The sequence below is a fragment of the Urtica dioica genome, chromosome 10 (genome assembly GCF_054948205.1).
Source record: "Urtica dioica subsp. dioica isolate 48M chromosome 10, U.dioica_male_clone48M_v1_H2, whole genome shotgun sequence".
NCBI classification, from domain to species: Eukaryota; Viridiplantae; Streptophyta; class Magnoliopsida; order Rosales; family Urticaceae; genus Urtica; species Urtica dioica.
The window spans coordinates 2,701,105-2,714,877 of NC_142765.1; the positions used below are offsets into that span (position 1 = coordinate 2,701,105).

Here is a 13,773-nt window from a genome sequence, read left to right on the forward strand (position 1 = left end):
AATCCCTAAAAAAAAACAAACAAATAAGAGGGAACAAAATCCCGCTAAATTTTTAGACCAAATGTTTTGGACTTTTGGGTGCGACTAAGTCGCACCCAAAAGTATGTTTTGGACTTTTGGGTGCGACTTTTCGCACCCAAATTTAAAAAAATCAGCGAAATTTTTTGTGCGACTTTAGTCACATTTTGGTGCGAAAAGTCGCACCCGAAAGTAATTTTGGTGCGACTTTTAGGTGCGAAAAGTCGCACCCAAAAGTCATCCGCACCGAAAAACTGTATTTGTTGTAGTGTAAGGAAATAACAACTAGAATGGTAAAATGGTAATTTTGTAAATCACATCTAGCTGATGATTTTCATGAAAGATAAACATAGATAATATTCAGTGGATCCACTCATCACAATTAAGTTGAATTCTCGAGTAGAAAATAAATTCATCTGAACCGAGAGATTTTCAATGTCAACTCTTTAGTGGAGTCAGTTGATATTAAGCTAAACTTGGAAAAAAGTTTGTGATCTTTTGAGTACAAGTATGTTAGCTCAAGCTTTGTTCATTTGGATCCATGAGGACACTATCACAAGTCATTTCGAGTAGGATTAGTTAAACTAGAAGCTAAGTCAAAACAAGAACTAGACAAGTTTTACGAAAATTGTCTAAAGGGTATTTTTGTCTTTTTGGATATGTGATGAAATGAATGTCAATAAATAAGTTTTTTGACATTGTCATATGATGACAAATGTTTCAAGTCACTCGGCCATAACAAGAAAATTGGGCCTTGAGGATATATTTCATTTCATGGAATTTTACTTGAAAATTCTTAATGGGCTTTTCTTATGTTGTCATGAACAAATGAAGAAACATCTAGAAGCACCTTCTAGAAGCCTTACACGTCCAAATAAAAGAATAAGAGAGTTTATTTTGTGCATTGATGTATGAAGATACTTGCCAAAAGAAAAAGAGGAAACAAATTTCCTCTAGAAGGAAAGAGGGTGGGCGGCAACACAAGACAATGAGAGAGCAAGACAAAAGAGGAAACAAATTCATGGCCTTCTAGAAGGCATCATGGCCGTGTGACATAAGGAAGGGAGGGCAAAATATTTGATAATGAATATGTGATATTCTATAGAAGAGGAAACTACCTTTTTGAAGATAATCGTTCTCCTATAAATAGAGCCCTCATTCTCATTGTTTCTCATCCCAAAGTTTTAGAGATTGAGAGCTTCTCTCTCTAGAACCCTTAGCCGCCCACTTCTCTCTCTCTCTAACTCATTTCGTTTTTGTTTTGGCACCTAGGTCCACATTTGACCTAGCGTTTTGTTTTAGCTCTTCGACTCTAAGACTTGTTTTTGAGTCGTTGTGTTTAAAAGTGCCCACACACTTATTCCTTCTTACCTCGAGTGATTTATGTGATAGAAACTTTCGTGGTTACTCGAGTTCCCGAAGAACAAAGAAAGACAAGTTGAGTGGGGAGATGAGCGATTCAACCTCCATAAGCTTCTCAACGATCAAGCTTCATAAATGTTAGTATACGTGTAATCGCTCTTAGATAGTTTTAATAATAACATGTGCTTGCTCTTTGTCTAGGTTAGTAAAATCGTTTTACTTGTTTAAAGAAAATTTTTATTTTCCGCCGCTTGCTAAAAGCGTTAAATCTTTTCTTAACCCTAGATCAATTCCAACACTTTTGCACTCTGTCCCTAAAAAATCCAAGAGCCGCTGTTTTGTTCCGACCAATGGTACTAGGCAGTCCCAGGTACAAACTATATTCATCAGCTTCTTGCATACACATGGTTGTACACCTTTCTACGCATATTTTGGCTCGTGTTCATGCTAAGGAATGCCGATGATTTTTGTAGATCAACTTTTGGCCCGATGCTCGCTCAAACACGTTGAGTAGCTGTAGAACTACCCTTGCTGATCTATCTGTAGCCTTGCCTTGCAGCACATATAACTCTCATCAGCATTCTGTGCGATACCGTCGGAGCTCCCCGTGTTATACTTCAACCCTTTAGATCTCTCGTGCCTCATATTTTTGGATCAGCGTTAATAACCCTTCCACACATAAAATAAATAGGTATGGGGACAAAGGGTCTCTCTGTCTGATACCTCGAGAAGGGAGAATAGGCCTAATTTCTCGCCCTTGGACCAATGTATATGACATCAAAGAAACGCACCATAGAATGAGGTCGACGAGTCTCGATGAGAACCCCATCTTTACATGATAGCCTTCAAATATCCCCGCTCAACCATATCCTACGCCTTACTCATATCCAACTTGAGTGCCATGTAACCCTCTTTCCCTTAGTCCACTTCAGATAGTGTAGTACCTAGAAGGAAATCATTATATTATCAGTAATCAGATGGCTTGTCATGAACGTGCTCTGTAATTCTAAAATGACATAGTCCAACACTTCCTTGATCCTATTCGCTAGCACCTTTGAAATGACCTTGTATATGACATTGCAAAGAGAAATAGGCCGAAACTCGCTCATCATCTCTAGATTCGCATTTTTTTTTTATTAGAACAATATTCATGTGATTCAATCCCTCTCTTAGACATCCATCCAAAAAGAACTTGTTCACTTCCGCGACAAGATCTTGACCCACAATTTTCCAACACTTCTGGTAGAATCCCAGGCTAAATCCGTTTGGCCTCGGCGATTTATCAGGGTGCATTTGAAAAAGCGCTACGTACCTCCATCGCATCTCGCATTAGAATCTCGTTTTGCACTCCGGAGGTGGTAGTTTGAACGCCATCTACTACTTCACCCCAATCAGAGAAATTGGACGAAAATAATTTCTCAAAGTAAGGAGATTACTGTCTAGCCCCGTTTTGCAGTCCATCCATTGGCCATCGTCGGATTCCAACCTTACAATCTGTTTGTTCTTTCTTCTAGCGGAGGCTTTCGCGTGGAAGAACTTACTATTTCGATCTCCCTCCTGGAGCCACAATTGCTTCGACCTATCCCTTCGAAAGGTCTCTTTCTGGCTTAGGATCTTTGACATCTTGGCTTGCGCTTCAACGTATTTTCGGTTTGACCCTCTTCCCTTCTACCCTTCAGCAAACGAGATCTTCCTATATTTTCAACCACTCGTTGAAGTTGCCCACATAATTTTTTCCCCATTTCCACAAAGCTAGACTACATCTCCAACTTGCTTCTCATCTCTCCACTATTGTATGACCAACTGTCAGTTACTACCTCATACAAAGGTGGTTCCCGTAACCATATGTTCTCGAACCTGAATTTTTGAGTGTGCCTCTCTATTGGTTCACCATGGGGTCCGAGGTAAATAAGGCTATGATTCGATGTTGACCACTTCAGATTAATATTTTCGCTTCTTGGAAGGCCTTGAGCCACTCCTCGTTTGCAAAGCGCTCGATCAAGTCGAGTCCTTGTCCATTTGTTCATCCCTCTCCCCATCTCCCATGTGAATGGATGTCTCTGCAACTCCAAATCTTTTAAGCCACACACGTCGACGATGTCATTAAACCCGTTATGAGCTAATTTGGATATGGATCCCCGCCACGCATCTCCTCGCAATTCACAATGGTGTTCACGTCAATTAGGCACCACGACAGAGGAGACAAAGCTGCAAGTGTTCTCATCAACCTCCAACTCTCTCTTCTTTTTTTACTTCGGTTTGGCTCTCCGTAGAAGCGGGTAAGACACCACTCTATCATTCCCTCAACTCTCGTTAAGAAGTCAATATAATTTATAGAGCAATTAAGACATGCTTTTTGCAAGTTTTTTGGCCCAGTATTCCTAGGTCCCACAAACCCTGCCATCTCCTCGTCCTATGCACGTGCATCTTGCTCTGTCATCCTTCTCCTTTTTTGTTCTCCAGTCAACACCAAATTTTCGGGATTTTCTTCCTCAATCAATGGATCTTCATAGCTCTTTAAAGATGTGCCTTGATTGTCAATCTCTCCGGTAGATCCACTACCGGATTCCTTCTCCCTTTCCATAGTTTTGATTCTCAGACTTGCCTCAGATTGGGAAGTCTGTCCCTTCCATGTCGAGTTGACGCCAGTCTTCGGTAGTTCGCCACCCCCTATGCCATTGAGAAGCCCTGTACTTCCATTCATGAGCCACTGAGACTCGTAACCATAAAAACGTTAAAAAATTACAAAACTGCGTGTAGAATGTAGAACTAACCACCCCTTCTAGGGTTGTGTACGGTCCGGTCCGGTCCAAAACCGGCAAAAAAACCAGACCGGACCGCTTAAAACGGTCCAAAAAAATCCAAACCGGACCGGACCAAAAAACTGTAAAAACCGGACCGAAAAACGGTCCGGTCCGATTTAAACCGTTTTGAACTGTTTGGACCGTCTTGAACCGTTTAGACCGGACCGTTCTAGACCGTTTTGAACCGTTTTACATAATTAAAAAAAACCATTAATTTTCCACCAAAACAAAAAAAAACATATAATCATGTAGGGAGGGAAATACATGCACAAATGCCTAATTTGGCTAGTTGGACTTTAAATTTTTTTTTTTTAAATAAACCGGTCCGGTTCGATTTAACCGTTTTAAAAAAAAAGCGGACCGGACCGTTTGTAATGAATACACCGGACTGGACAAAAAAAACCGTTTTAAACCGGACCGATCCGATTTATGGTTTTTTTACGTCGGCCCCCTCCGTGGAATTTCACATTCCTGGTAAAAAAAAAAAAAAAAAAACGAATAGCTTTTTTAGACAAATAGTAAGAATTTAAGAATGAGGATATGATAACTAATCATTTAAATGACTCAAGGAAAAATCGAATATAAAATAAAAATAAAAAAGAAAGTTGGGAAATAAGAGGACGTGGTCTTCGAATATCTACATCTTAGAATCAAACAGAGAAAAAGAGAGAGGGTGAAGAAAACTCGATCGGACCGTCAAAACGCCGTCGTATAATTCCGATTCTCATTCATATCCGGCGGCAAATCGTTGAGGATTGACCTAATTTATTCTATCGGTTAGGTACTTCTCACTCTTTACGGTTTCATAATCCCTAATAGTTAAACCTCCTGTTAATCTAGTTTTTTTTTATTTTTTTATTTATTTTTTATTTTTTATCTCCAGATCGATATAAAGTGTTAATTATGTAATCTGGTCCCAATTACTGATGGGTACTTAAAAGGCTTAGCTTTTCTAGGCCGTAATTCGTCTCTATTTTTAGTTCCGCGGATTCGCGTTTCTCCGCAAGCAAATATTTGTTTTTCGTACTATGTGGTTCTTGATAATAATGCTTTTGGTTCTTGAATAATGCGAATTGACTGAGTTTTTTGCTGTTTTGCTTATAAAATGAGCATTTTCATTTCTTTAGCAGTTATGGTGGAGTAAATAAATTACTAATCGACTGAGGATTGTGATGATATGTAGCTTCATATGATGTGTTTGTTGGTATTAAATAAATTAAATCTCAGAAGAGTACTGAGATTGGAAGTACTAAATGAGAGAACAATACATCTCAAGTCCAAAATCGTTTCAATTTGTTTTAATTGAATTTTATTTGGTAAGTAAAATAGAAATGGCTTATATAATGTATAGTCTGATATGCAACGACTTCAAAATGTTACAATGCTTAAAATGATCGCCGCGATACATTTTTAATAGCCAAATCTGATATAAGTTTAACCCGATTTGTGCTATGAACTTGACCTTCCTTCTATTGATTTGTTTTAAGCTGTAATGTAATACTCGATCGATCTTTTGTTTACTTGACCTTTCCAGACAAAGTAGTGTGTTATTATTTAATTTTTTTTAATACTTCTATATGTCTGAACTATTTGTTAACGTATTTAGGTAAGGAAAATGGACGGATCAAGTCGAGGAGGTGGCAATGTGGACATGTTCTTACCGAATTACAAACTTGGAAAAACACTTGGTATTGGTTCCTTTGGCAAGGTCAAAATTGCAGAACACGCATTAACCGGACACAAAGTGGCTATCAAGATCCTTAACCGACGCAAGATTAAGAACATGGAGATGGAAGAAAAAGGTAACACAACCAAACATGAAGATCAATCGCAGACAAAAAAAAAACATTTTTTGTTTTTATAGCATATTCCCAGCCAAATATGGTACACTCTAGAACGTTACAACCTGTCGGGCTCATGCTTGTAGTTTTTCTCATTGTTTTAACGCTGCTTCGTATGACGTCACAATTAGTGAAAATAAGTTCTTTAGTCTCTGATATCCTTCTATTCACTATACTTAAGTACAGATGATCGAAAGTGTAGTCTTTTCATTTCTCATTTTCTCCCATTAAATTTGGTGCAGTGCGAAGAGAAATTAAGATATTGCGACTATTTATGCATCCTCATATTATACGGCTGTATGAAGTCATAGAAACAGCTTCGGACATTTTCGTCGTTATGGAATATGTCAAATCTGGAGAGCTATTCGACTATATTGTGGAGAAAGGTAGATTGCAGGAGGATGAGGCACGTAACTTTTTCCAGCAGGTATGACTCTTTGGATTTATTCAGACTTGATCAAAAGTCATGGTGATATCAATAAATCAGTGATTGTCAAAATCATTTTTCCGGCTCAGATAATTTCTGGTGTAGAGTACTGCCACAGAAACATGGTGGTTCACAGAGACCTTAAGCCTGAAAATCTGCTTTTGGATTCCAAGTGGAATGTAAAGATAGCTGATTTTGGTTTGAGCAACATAATGCGCGATGGTCATTTTCTGAAAACTAGCTGTGGAAGCCCAAACTACGCTGCCCCAGAGGTATGGAATCTTTTTTCGCTCTTAACTTTCATTGGTTATATGTTGATTTGAGCATATTATTCATGTTTCGTTTTCAAATGAATTTTGAGGTTTCATTTTTGCTGTTAATTACAGGTCATCTCGGGCAAATTGTATGCTGGACCGGAAGTAGATGTGTGGAGCTGTGGTGTTATATTATATGCTCTTCTCTGTGGGACTCTCCCTTTTGATGATGAGAATATTCCCAACTTATTTAAGAAAATAAAGGTACTACTGATTTTTTTTTTTTTTTTTTAAATCTGGAATTACCATTCAGTTCTGTATTCCTTTTTTTTCCTTGTTAAATGTTATCGATTTGTTCCCTCTCTACTGTCCAGATTTTAAACGCCAAAGCTGCATAATTGTTTTGTACTCAGGGTGGAATTTACACTCTGCCTAGTCATTTATCACCCGGTGCAAGAGACTTGATCCCAAGGATGCTTGTGGTTGATCCCATGAAGCGAATGACCATCCCCGAGATTCGCCAGCATGTTTGGTTCCAGGCTCATCTCCCTCGTTATTTAGCCGTTCCCCCACCAGACACTATGCAACAAGCGAAAAAGGTCCAATAGCCTAATATGTTATTTGTCTGTTTTATAATGAGAATAATCATGTATATCTATATCAGTGAACTCTCTGTAGTTCTCACTGTTTCCATGCTTCATGTAGATTGACGAAGACATCCTTCAGGAGGTAATTAAGATGGGATTTGACAGGAACCAGCTGACCGAGTCTCTCCGCAATAGAGTGCAAAATGAGGTTTGTAATTTCGAAACTCGTTATTCATGCTGATTCAAAAAAAAAAAATCCCTATCTTTTCCTTCTAATAATTACTTTTTGTAAAACATATGTCAGGCTACTGTTGCATACTATTTGCTATTGGATAACAGGTTCCGTGTTTCCAGTGGCTATCTTGGAGCGGAGTTTCAGGAAACTATGGTATTGTAATATATATATATATATATATATATATATATATATATATATATATATATATTTACTTACAATAAGAGGATCTCTCAATAAAAGTTCTCTCTGTTAATTTTTTTTTAACCTCAGTATATGTATGTGATGGTTGTTCTCTTTCATTTTGGCAGGATAGTGGCGTCAACCGGATGCATCTGAGCGACCCCGTTGCTTCACCTGTGGGGCATCGGGTTCCTGGATATACCGAATATCAGGGAGTTGGTATGCGACCACAATACCCCGTTGAAAGAAAATGGGCTCTTGGACTTCAGGTTTAGTTCTTATATTATATTTTGTTTTCAAGCGCTTGCTAACGCCTCATCGCATTTCTCTAGCTTTTTTTTTTAGTTATTTTATATTCAATCTAAATGCTCATCCTCGTTGCCATTTGGCTCAGGTAAAGCGTAATATTGTAAACTCTAACTGACCGTATCTCGTTTTCGACAGTCTCGAGCTCATCCTCGCGAAATCATGACAGAAGTCCTGAAAGCTCTCCAAGAACTGCGTGTTGGGTGGAAAAAGATAGGGCACTATAACATGAAGTGTAGGTGGATTCCGGTGCAGCATGACGGCATGGTCAATGATTCTGTGCAAAACAATCACTACTTCGGCGATGATTCAACCATAATTGAAACCGACGGTGCTATGAAGTTGCTCAATGTGGTCAAGTTTGAAGTGCAGGTAATTACTATGGTTTAGAAAAGAAAAACAATTTTATTTCCTCAATAGTCTATTATGTGAGTAGCATTTTGGTCCTTGAATTATATTTTTGAGCAAAATGGAAATCGTAATCGAACTATATAAATTGTAGCATAAAAGACTTAACACCTAAAAGACTTACATATCTACAAATTGAATGAGTTTTTGTGATCTAGAAAACTATTATTGAAACAATTTTTTAACAAGTTACTTGAGTTTGTAAATATGTTAATAAATCAATAGTTCGATCGGTTTTCAAACTAAATAGCCAATTAATATACAAGAGTTTATATTTATATACAAGCGTAAATAATATAATTGGCAATGTCAAACTTTGTCTATTTTGCTTTAAAAAAACATAATTTTGGCTGTTTTGATATAAGAAACATAAACATTGGCTAATTAGTGTTGAATGGCTATTTTGTATAATTTTTTCAGTGTGAGGACCATTTTGTTATTAAAAAATAGTTGTAGAGACCAAATCTTTCCCGCATAATAATTCAATACTTAAATTATAGAAAAATGTATAGGGACAGAAATAGTAGTGTTGACTAACCTTTTTGTGTTGTTTTTTTTAAAACAGCTTTACAAAACCCGCGAAGACAAGTATCTACTGGATCTGCAGCGGGTTCAGGGACCGCAGTTTCTGTTCTTGGATCTCTGTGCAGCCTTCCTTGCCCAACTTCGAGTCCTATAAAAAAAGGTCTCCTTCTCTTTCTCTCAGCGGAAACTACTGTCACAGGTGTGTATAATAAGCGTCTGCAATGTGAATATTGTTGTTATTGCTATGATTAACATGCTTTGTATTACCTATTTTATGTGGTGGTAATATAGTTGTTGCAAGTTGGAATTCTGTTTTCCGACTATTTTATAACTTGATAGCTTAAACGTGACTCTCTCGGTTCTGGGTCTGGCTTAGTATGTAACTGCTTCTGGCTGATTTGGAAGTTAATTTCTTTCGGACAGAAGTCCCATGGTGATATTTATATGAATCGTTCCCCTGAATTTTCAATGTCATGAGTGGCTTGCTAACAACTGCTTTCAGTTCAACTTCAGCATTATCGTCCAAGAAATTCGGATTGTATAGGAATACAAACATTGACGACCTTTTTCAATGCCGTCCAAGAAATTCGGATTGTATAGGAATACAGATGTTGACGACCTTTTGGAAAGAAAAATTTCCCGAAAGGACAAACGTAAAAATTTCAATCGCTACGTCATTCCCAAAAGGACAAACGTAAAAATTTCCCTGACTTGAGATTGTCCACGAATTGAAAATCCATTCCGGTCAATCCTGTCTCTTCTTCCACCTCCCTTCAACCAAACTAAATACGTGCATTAAATACCGATATAAAAGTTTCAATGTTCCAAATGAAAGACTTAAATACGTGTTTCAATACCGATATTCATGCATACGGATTGAAATGCATATATTCGTTATACTATAACTAAAAGGAATTCACTCTTTATTGTAGTAACTTTTCTCCATTCTATATGTGCCACGTGTTAACAATATTTTTTTTACTTACAATGTCGCGAGTTTTGTTGTATTTTTTTCATTGGCTAAGATACATGCACTACCGTTTGGCAGTAACCAAATTGAGTTGATCTATTTCACAAAGAAACAAAATAGCCATTTTAAAGTTGAGCGTCTACCTAGTCATTTTAAAGTTTGGGTTTAGCAAAATAGCCAAATTTTTCAAAGTTGAGATAAAATAATAAAAAATTGACAAAACCCCCAAAATATCCACACTCCCTTATCTTCTCTTCATTCAGTAATCCCTTTGCAGATTCACCACCGTACAACCATGGCAGAGACTCCGTCTATCTCCAAGCTCTCGCCGTTGAACTTGCGCGAACCTTCCACTACTCAAGGAAGCTTCAGGTCAACTCTTCTTCCCCAACTCCACAACCACTCCCGGCGAACTTTCGTGGGGCGACTCGCCGGCGAGTGGTAACGGAAACACATTCGACGCCAACGTGGTGATGGTCCTCTTGGTCCTTCTATGTGCCCTAATTTGCTCGCTCGGCCTCAACTCTATCGTCCGATGTGCTCTCCGATGCTCCTCCGTCGTTGCCGCCCCAAACACACCGGAGCTCCGATTCGCCGCCGCCACAACCAGAGTGAAGAAGAAGGTGCTGAGGATGTTTCCGACGGTGGTGTACACGTCATCGAAGCAGCTGAGAATCCCGAGCCTTGCTCAGCTTCGAATCTAAAACCCCTCACATGGCCGTCGTTGATTCGCCCAATGTCGCCTCGAAGAGAATCACCAGATCTCCGGCGGTCAAAACCCTAGATTTTGGCAAAAATGGCGATACATTAAAGAAATCTCTGTCAAATGTTGAGAAATGTCGATTTCGACGATCGAAAGGTGGTTTCATCGTCGATCGGCATCACCATCTTCTTCTTCTTCTTCTTCTATTTTTTTTTTCTGATTTATCGAACAGTTGATTAAATATTTTGAAAGCGGGATTAAATTTTTTGACATCAGTTTCTTCTACTTCTGATTTATTGAATAGTGGATTAAAGTTTTGGAAAGAGGGATTAAATTTTGGACATATTTTTGTTCTTTTTCTACTTCTTATTTATCGAACAGTGGATTAAATTTTTGGAAAGTAAGAATAAATATTTTGACATCTCCTTCCTTTTCTACTTTTGGTTTATCGAAGAGTGGATTACATATTTTGAAAGCATGATTACATTTTTTGAAATCGTCTTCTTTTTTTTCTTCTTGTTTATCGAATAGTAGATTAATACAGAAAGTGCATGGATTAAAATTTTGGAAACTTAGATTAATTATTTTGAAAATAATTAAGGGTATATTAGTACTTTACATTCTAAGTGACTAAAATACACTAACTTATGAAACCTTGGCTATTTTGCTAAACAATAAGTTTGAAATGGCTAGTTTATACAAAAAAAAAAAAAAAAAAAAAAAAAAAAAATCCAACAAAAAATGATACGGAACCCATTACTCTCCCTCTCTGTCTATATATTGAGCCAGACATACGAAATAATGAAATCTTGGTTTCTACGGCACTCAAACCACTTGAATTTTGGGCTATTTTGAAGAATAGTCAAATTGGCTCAACAATATTAAGGGACTAGCCCATGTTTCATTTTATTAAGTAAATAGCCCAACTTTAATATACTACCTAAACTACCCCTATCATCCACAACCTCCCTTAACCCTAACTCATTCCCTCTCACCGCCGCCCCCAAACCTCTCTGACGACGACTCCTCCACCACATCCGCCGTCGCCACGCCCTCCTGCTCTGGGATCTCGAAGCTCCGGCGAGTCCAAAGACTGGATTTCTCGCATAACTGTTTCACCGGCAAGATTTCGGCGACCGAGCTCGCTCGTCTCCTGAGACTGCTGACTCTCCGCCTCGAGTCGAACCGGTTCGACCGAGGCCTCGACGAATCCTCGCCGCAGAAAAAGAAGAAGAGAAAGAAAAATCTATGATTTTGTTGATTCACTGTATTGGAGTGAGTTATGTTAATTAATTAATTGATTCGTGAAGGATTTGAAATTCACAAAAAATTTACAAAAATAAGAACTTAAGTCAATTGATATTCAAAGCATTCAATTAATTAACCTAATTCCTAATTCAATCATTTAGTAAATTAACTTTACTCACAAAAAAATCAAAACCTAAGCTAATATTCAACCAATAAGTTAATTAATTAACCTAACTCACTCCAGTACGTTAATTAAATTAACCTATTCGCAAAGGAAGTGATGACATTATGGTCTGAGCCGAATATATGGGCTATTTGCTTAATAAATGAAATTTGGGCTATTTCTCCAATAAGAATGGCAAATTTGGCTAGTTACAACAAAAAGTAGCTTGAATTTTTGGCCCTTAAATATATGATAATATCAATTAAACTATTCACCCAAAAATAAATCAACACCACACGATATTTTAGGGTTTAAGGTTTAAGATTTAAGATTTAGGGTTTTTCAATTAATGCTTCATTTAAGTAAATTTATTTTCTACTCTTTTACATGAACTTTTAAAAATCTATGTAAACTTTGAATTTATAAAAGTTAATATAATACATATTTTTTAATTTCATTAGATAAATATAACTTAGAAGAATACATTTATAATGTTGACATAAAAAATTTGATAATAGTACAACCAAATGGAAATTGAGGAGGGGCCTCCATAACTATATTTATTAATCGATATTGTATATATTGTATATATTTATATACGCTAATGAAAAATGTATAGGAATTTGTTGTCATTTGATAATAGTACAACCAAATGGAAATTGAGGAGGGGCCTCCATAAATATATTTATTAATTCGGAAGATTTTCTTTTAATCATATAAGGCATTATTATGATATCGTGAAATTATTATTTTTAATACAAGGCATATGCAACTAATTAGAAATATTTATAAATTTAATCATGATCAGTTGGAATGTAACATATTATATGTTAATAAATAGAATGTTGATCGAACGTGAATGTATAATATATACATATAATATATGAAGAAATATACATAATTGTTTACCTATGTATAAATGGACGAATCCAATAACATATGCGGAAAAAAAAATTGAGGGCAGTTGATTTGTAAATTTTTATGGTAAAATTTTATTTTTTAAAAAAGGCAAAAGTTCTATTTTTATTAGGGGCGCCATAACCGCCCTAATCCCTTTCAAGCTTCATGCATGTTTATGTATGCATTAATTAAATATTAAAATATATTAATCTTTTATAATATATTGACTAACTATTATCGTCGTAATACATTTTATAGCATATCAAAGCATGCACGAAATGAAAGTGAATGTCTACATCATGAATAATCCGTGCAACAAAATACTATAGTCAGAAAAAAAAAAGTATCACAACTCTTCAATTACTAAATTTATGGCTGCGATCTCTGGATTTCTAGCTTGCAGGATGAGCAAATTCGGTGACTCTTCCTATCAAACCATTCATTGAGGCAATTGGAGTGGAACTTGTATGTACAGGTTGCGCAAGAGCGGTGTGCAAGATTTTTGTTTTTTTAGGCTGGATGACACTGTAGCAAATACAACAGTCCTTGAGTTTAATAAAGCTTTTGATGAAATCACATTTCCACTTTTCTATAGCTCTGCAAATGCTCCATTTTGCATTGTCACAACAAAGTAAGAGCGGTGTGCAAGTCTTTTGTTTTCATGTCAGATAACACTACAACATATACAAAAGTAATTGAATTTAATAATCCTCTTGTCGAAATCGCATTTCCATTTTGCTATAGCCTCTGCAAATGCTCCAATTTGCATTGTAATAACAAAGCAACTGTGTAAGAATATTGGAGTTCAATTTTATTAATAGAATACTAAATAAAAATTT

General features: G+C 36.7%; 1 protein-coding gene across 2 annotated transcripts; it reads left to right on the forward strand.

Annotated features, from left to right (window-relative positions):
* The first annotated feature begins 4,753 nt into the window (after positions 1 to 4,753).
* Positions 4,754 to 9,407, forward strand: LOC149383046 (SNF1-related protein kinase catalytic subunit alpha KIN10-like). 2 transcript variants are annotated; one of them, XM_089628742.1, is made up of 11 exons: positions 4,754 to 4,960; positions 5,791 to 5,986; positions 6,268 to 6,452; positions 6,542 to 6,724; positions 6,839 to 6,970; positions 7,120 to 7,305; positions 7,412 to 7,501; positions 7,598 to 7,681; positions 7,840 to 7,980; positions 8,156 to 8,389; positions 8,991 to 9,407. In XM_089628742.1, the coding sequence occupies exons 2-11, from the start codon at positions 5,800 to 5,802 to the stop codon at positions 9,102 to 9,104; spliced, it is 1,536 nt and encodes a 511-aa protein (XP_089484868.1). In that variant the 5' UTR covers positions 4,754 to 4,960; positions 5,791 to 5,799; the 3' UTR covers positions 9,105 to 9,407. The 2 variants fall into 2 exon arrangements, with proteins under 2 accessions (XP_089484868.1, XP_089484867.1); XM_089628741.1 differs by having other exon boundaries at positions 4,773 to 4,965.
* The last annotated feature ends 4,366 nt before the right edge of the window (positions 9,408 to 13,773 follow it).

Bases quoted from the DNA above. Each gene is read 5' to 3' on its own strand.
- LOC149383046 (XM_089628742.1), top strand. From the start codon at position 5,800: ATGGACGGATCAAGTCGAGGAGGTGGCAATGTGGACATGTTCTTACCG. The intron at 6,725-6,838 runs GTATGGAATCTT...TGTTAATTACAG, and splicing joins CAAACTACGCTGCCCCAGAG to GTCATCTCGGGCAAATTGTA. The intron at 8,390-8,990 runs GTAATTACTATG...TTTTTAAAACAG, and splicing joins TGGTCAAGTTTGAAGTGCAG to CTTTACAAAACCCGCGAAGA.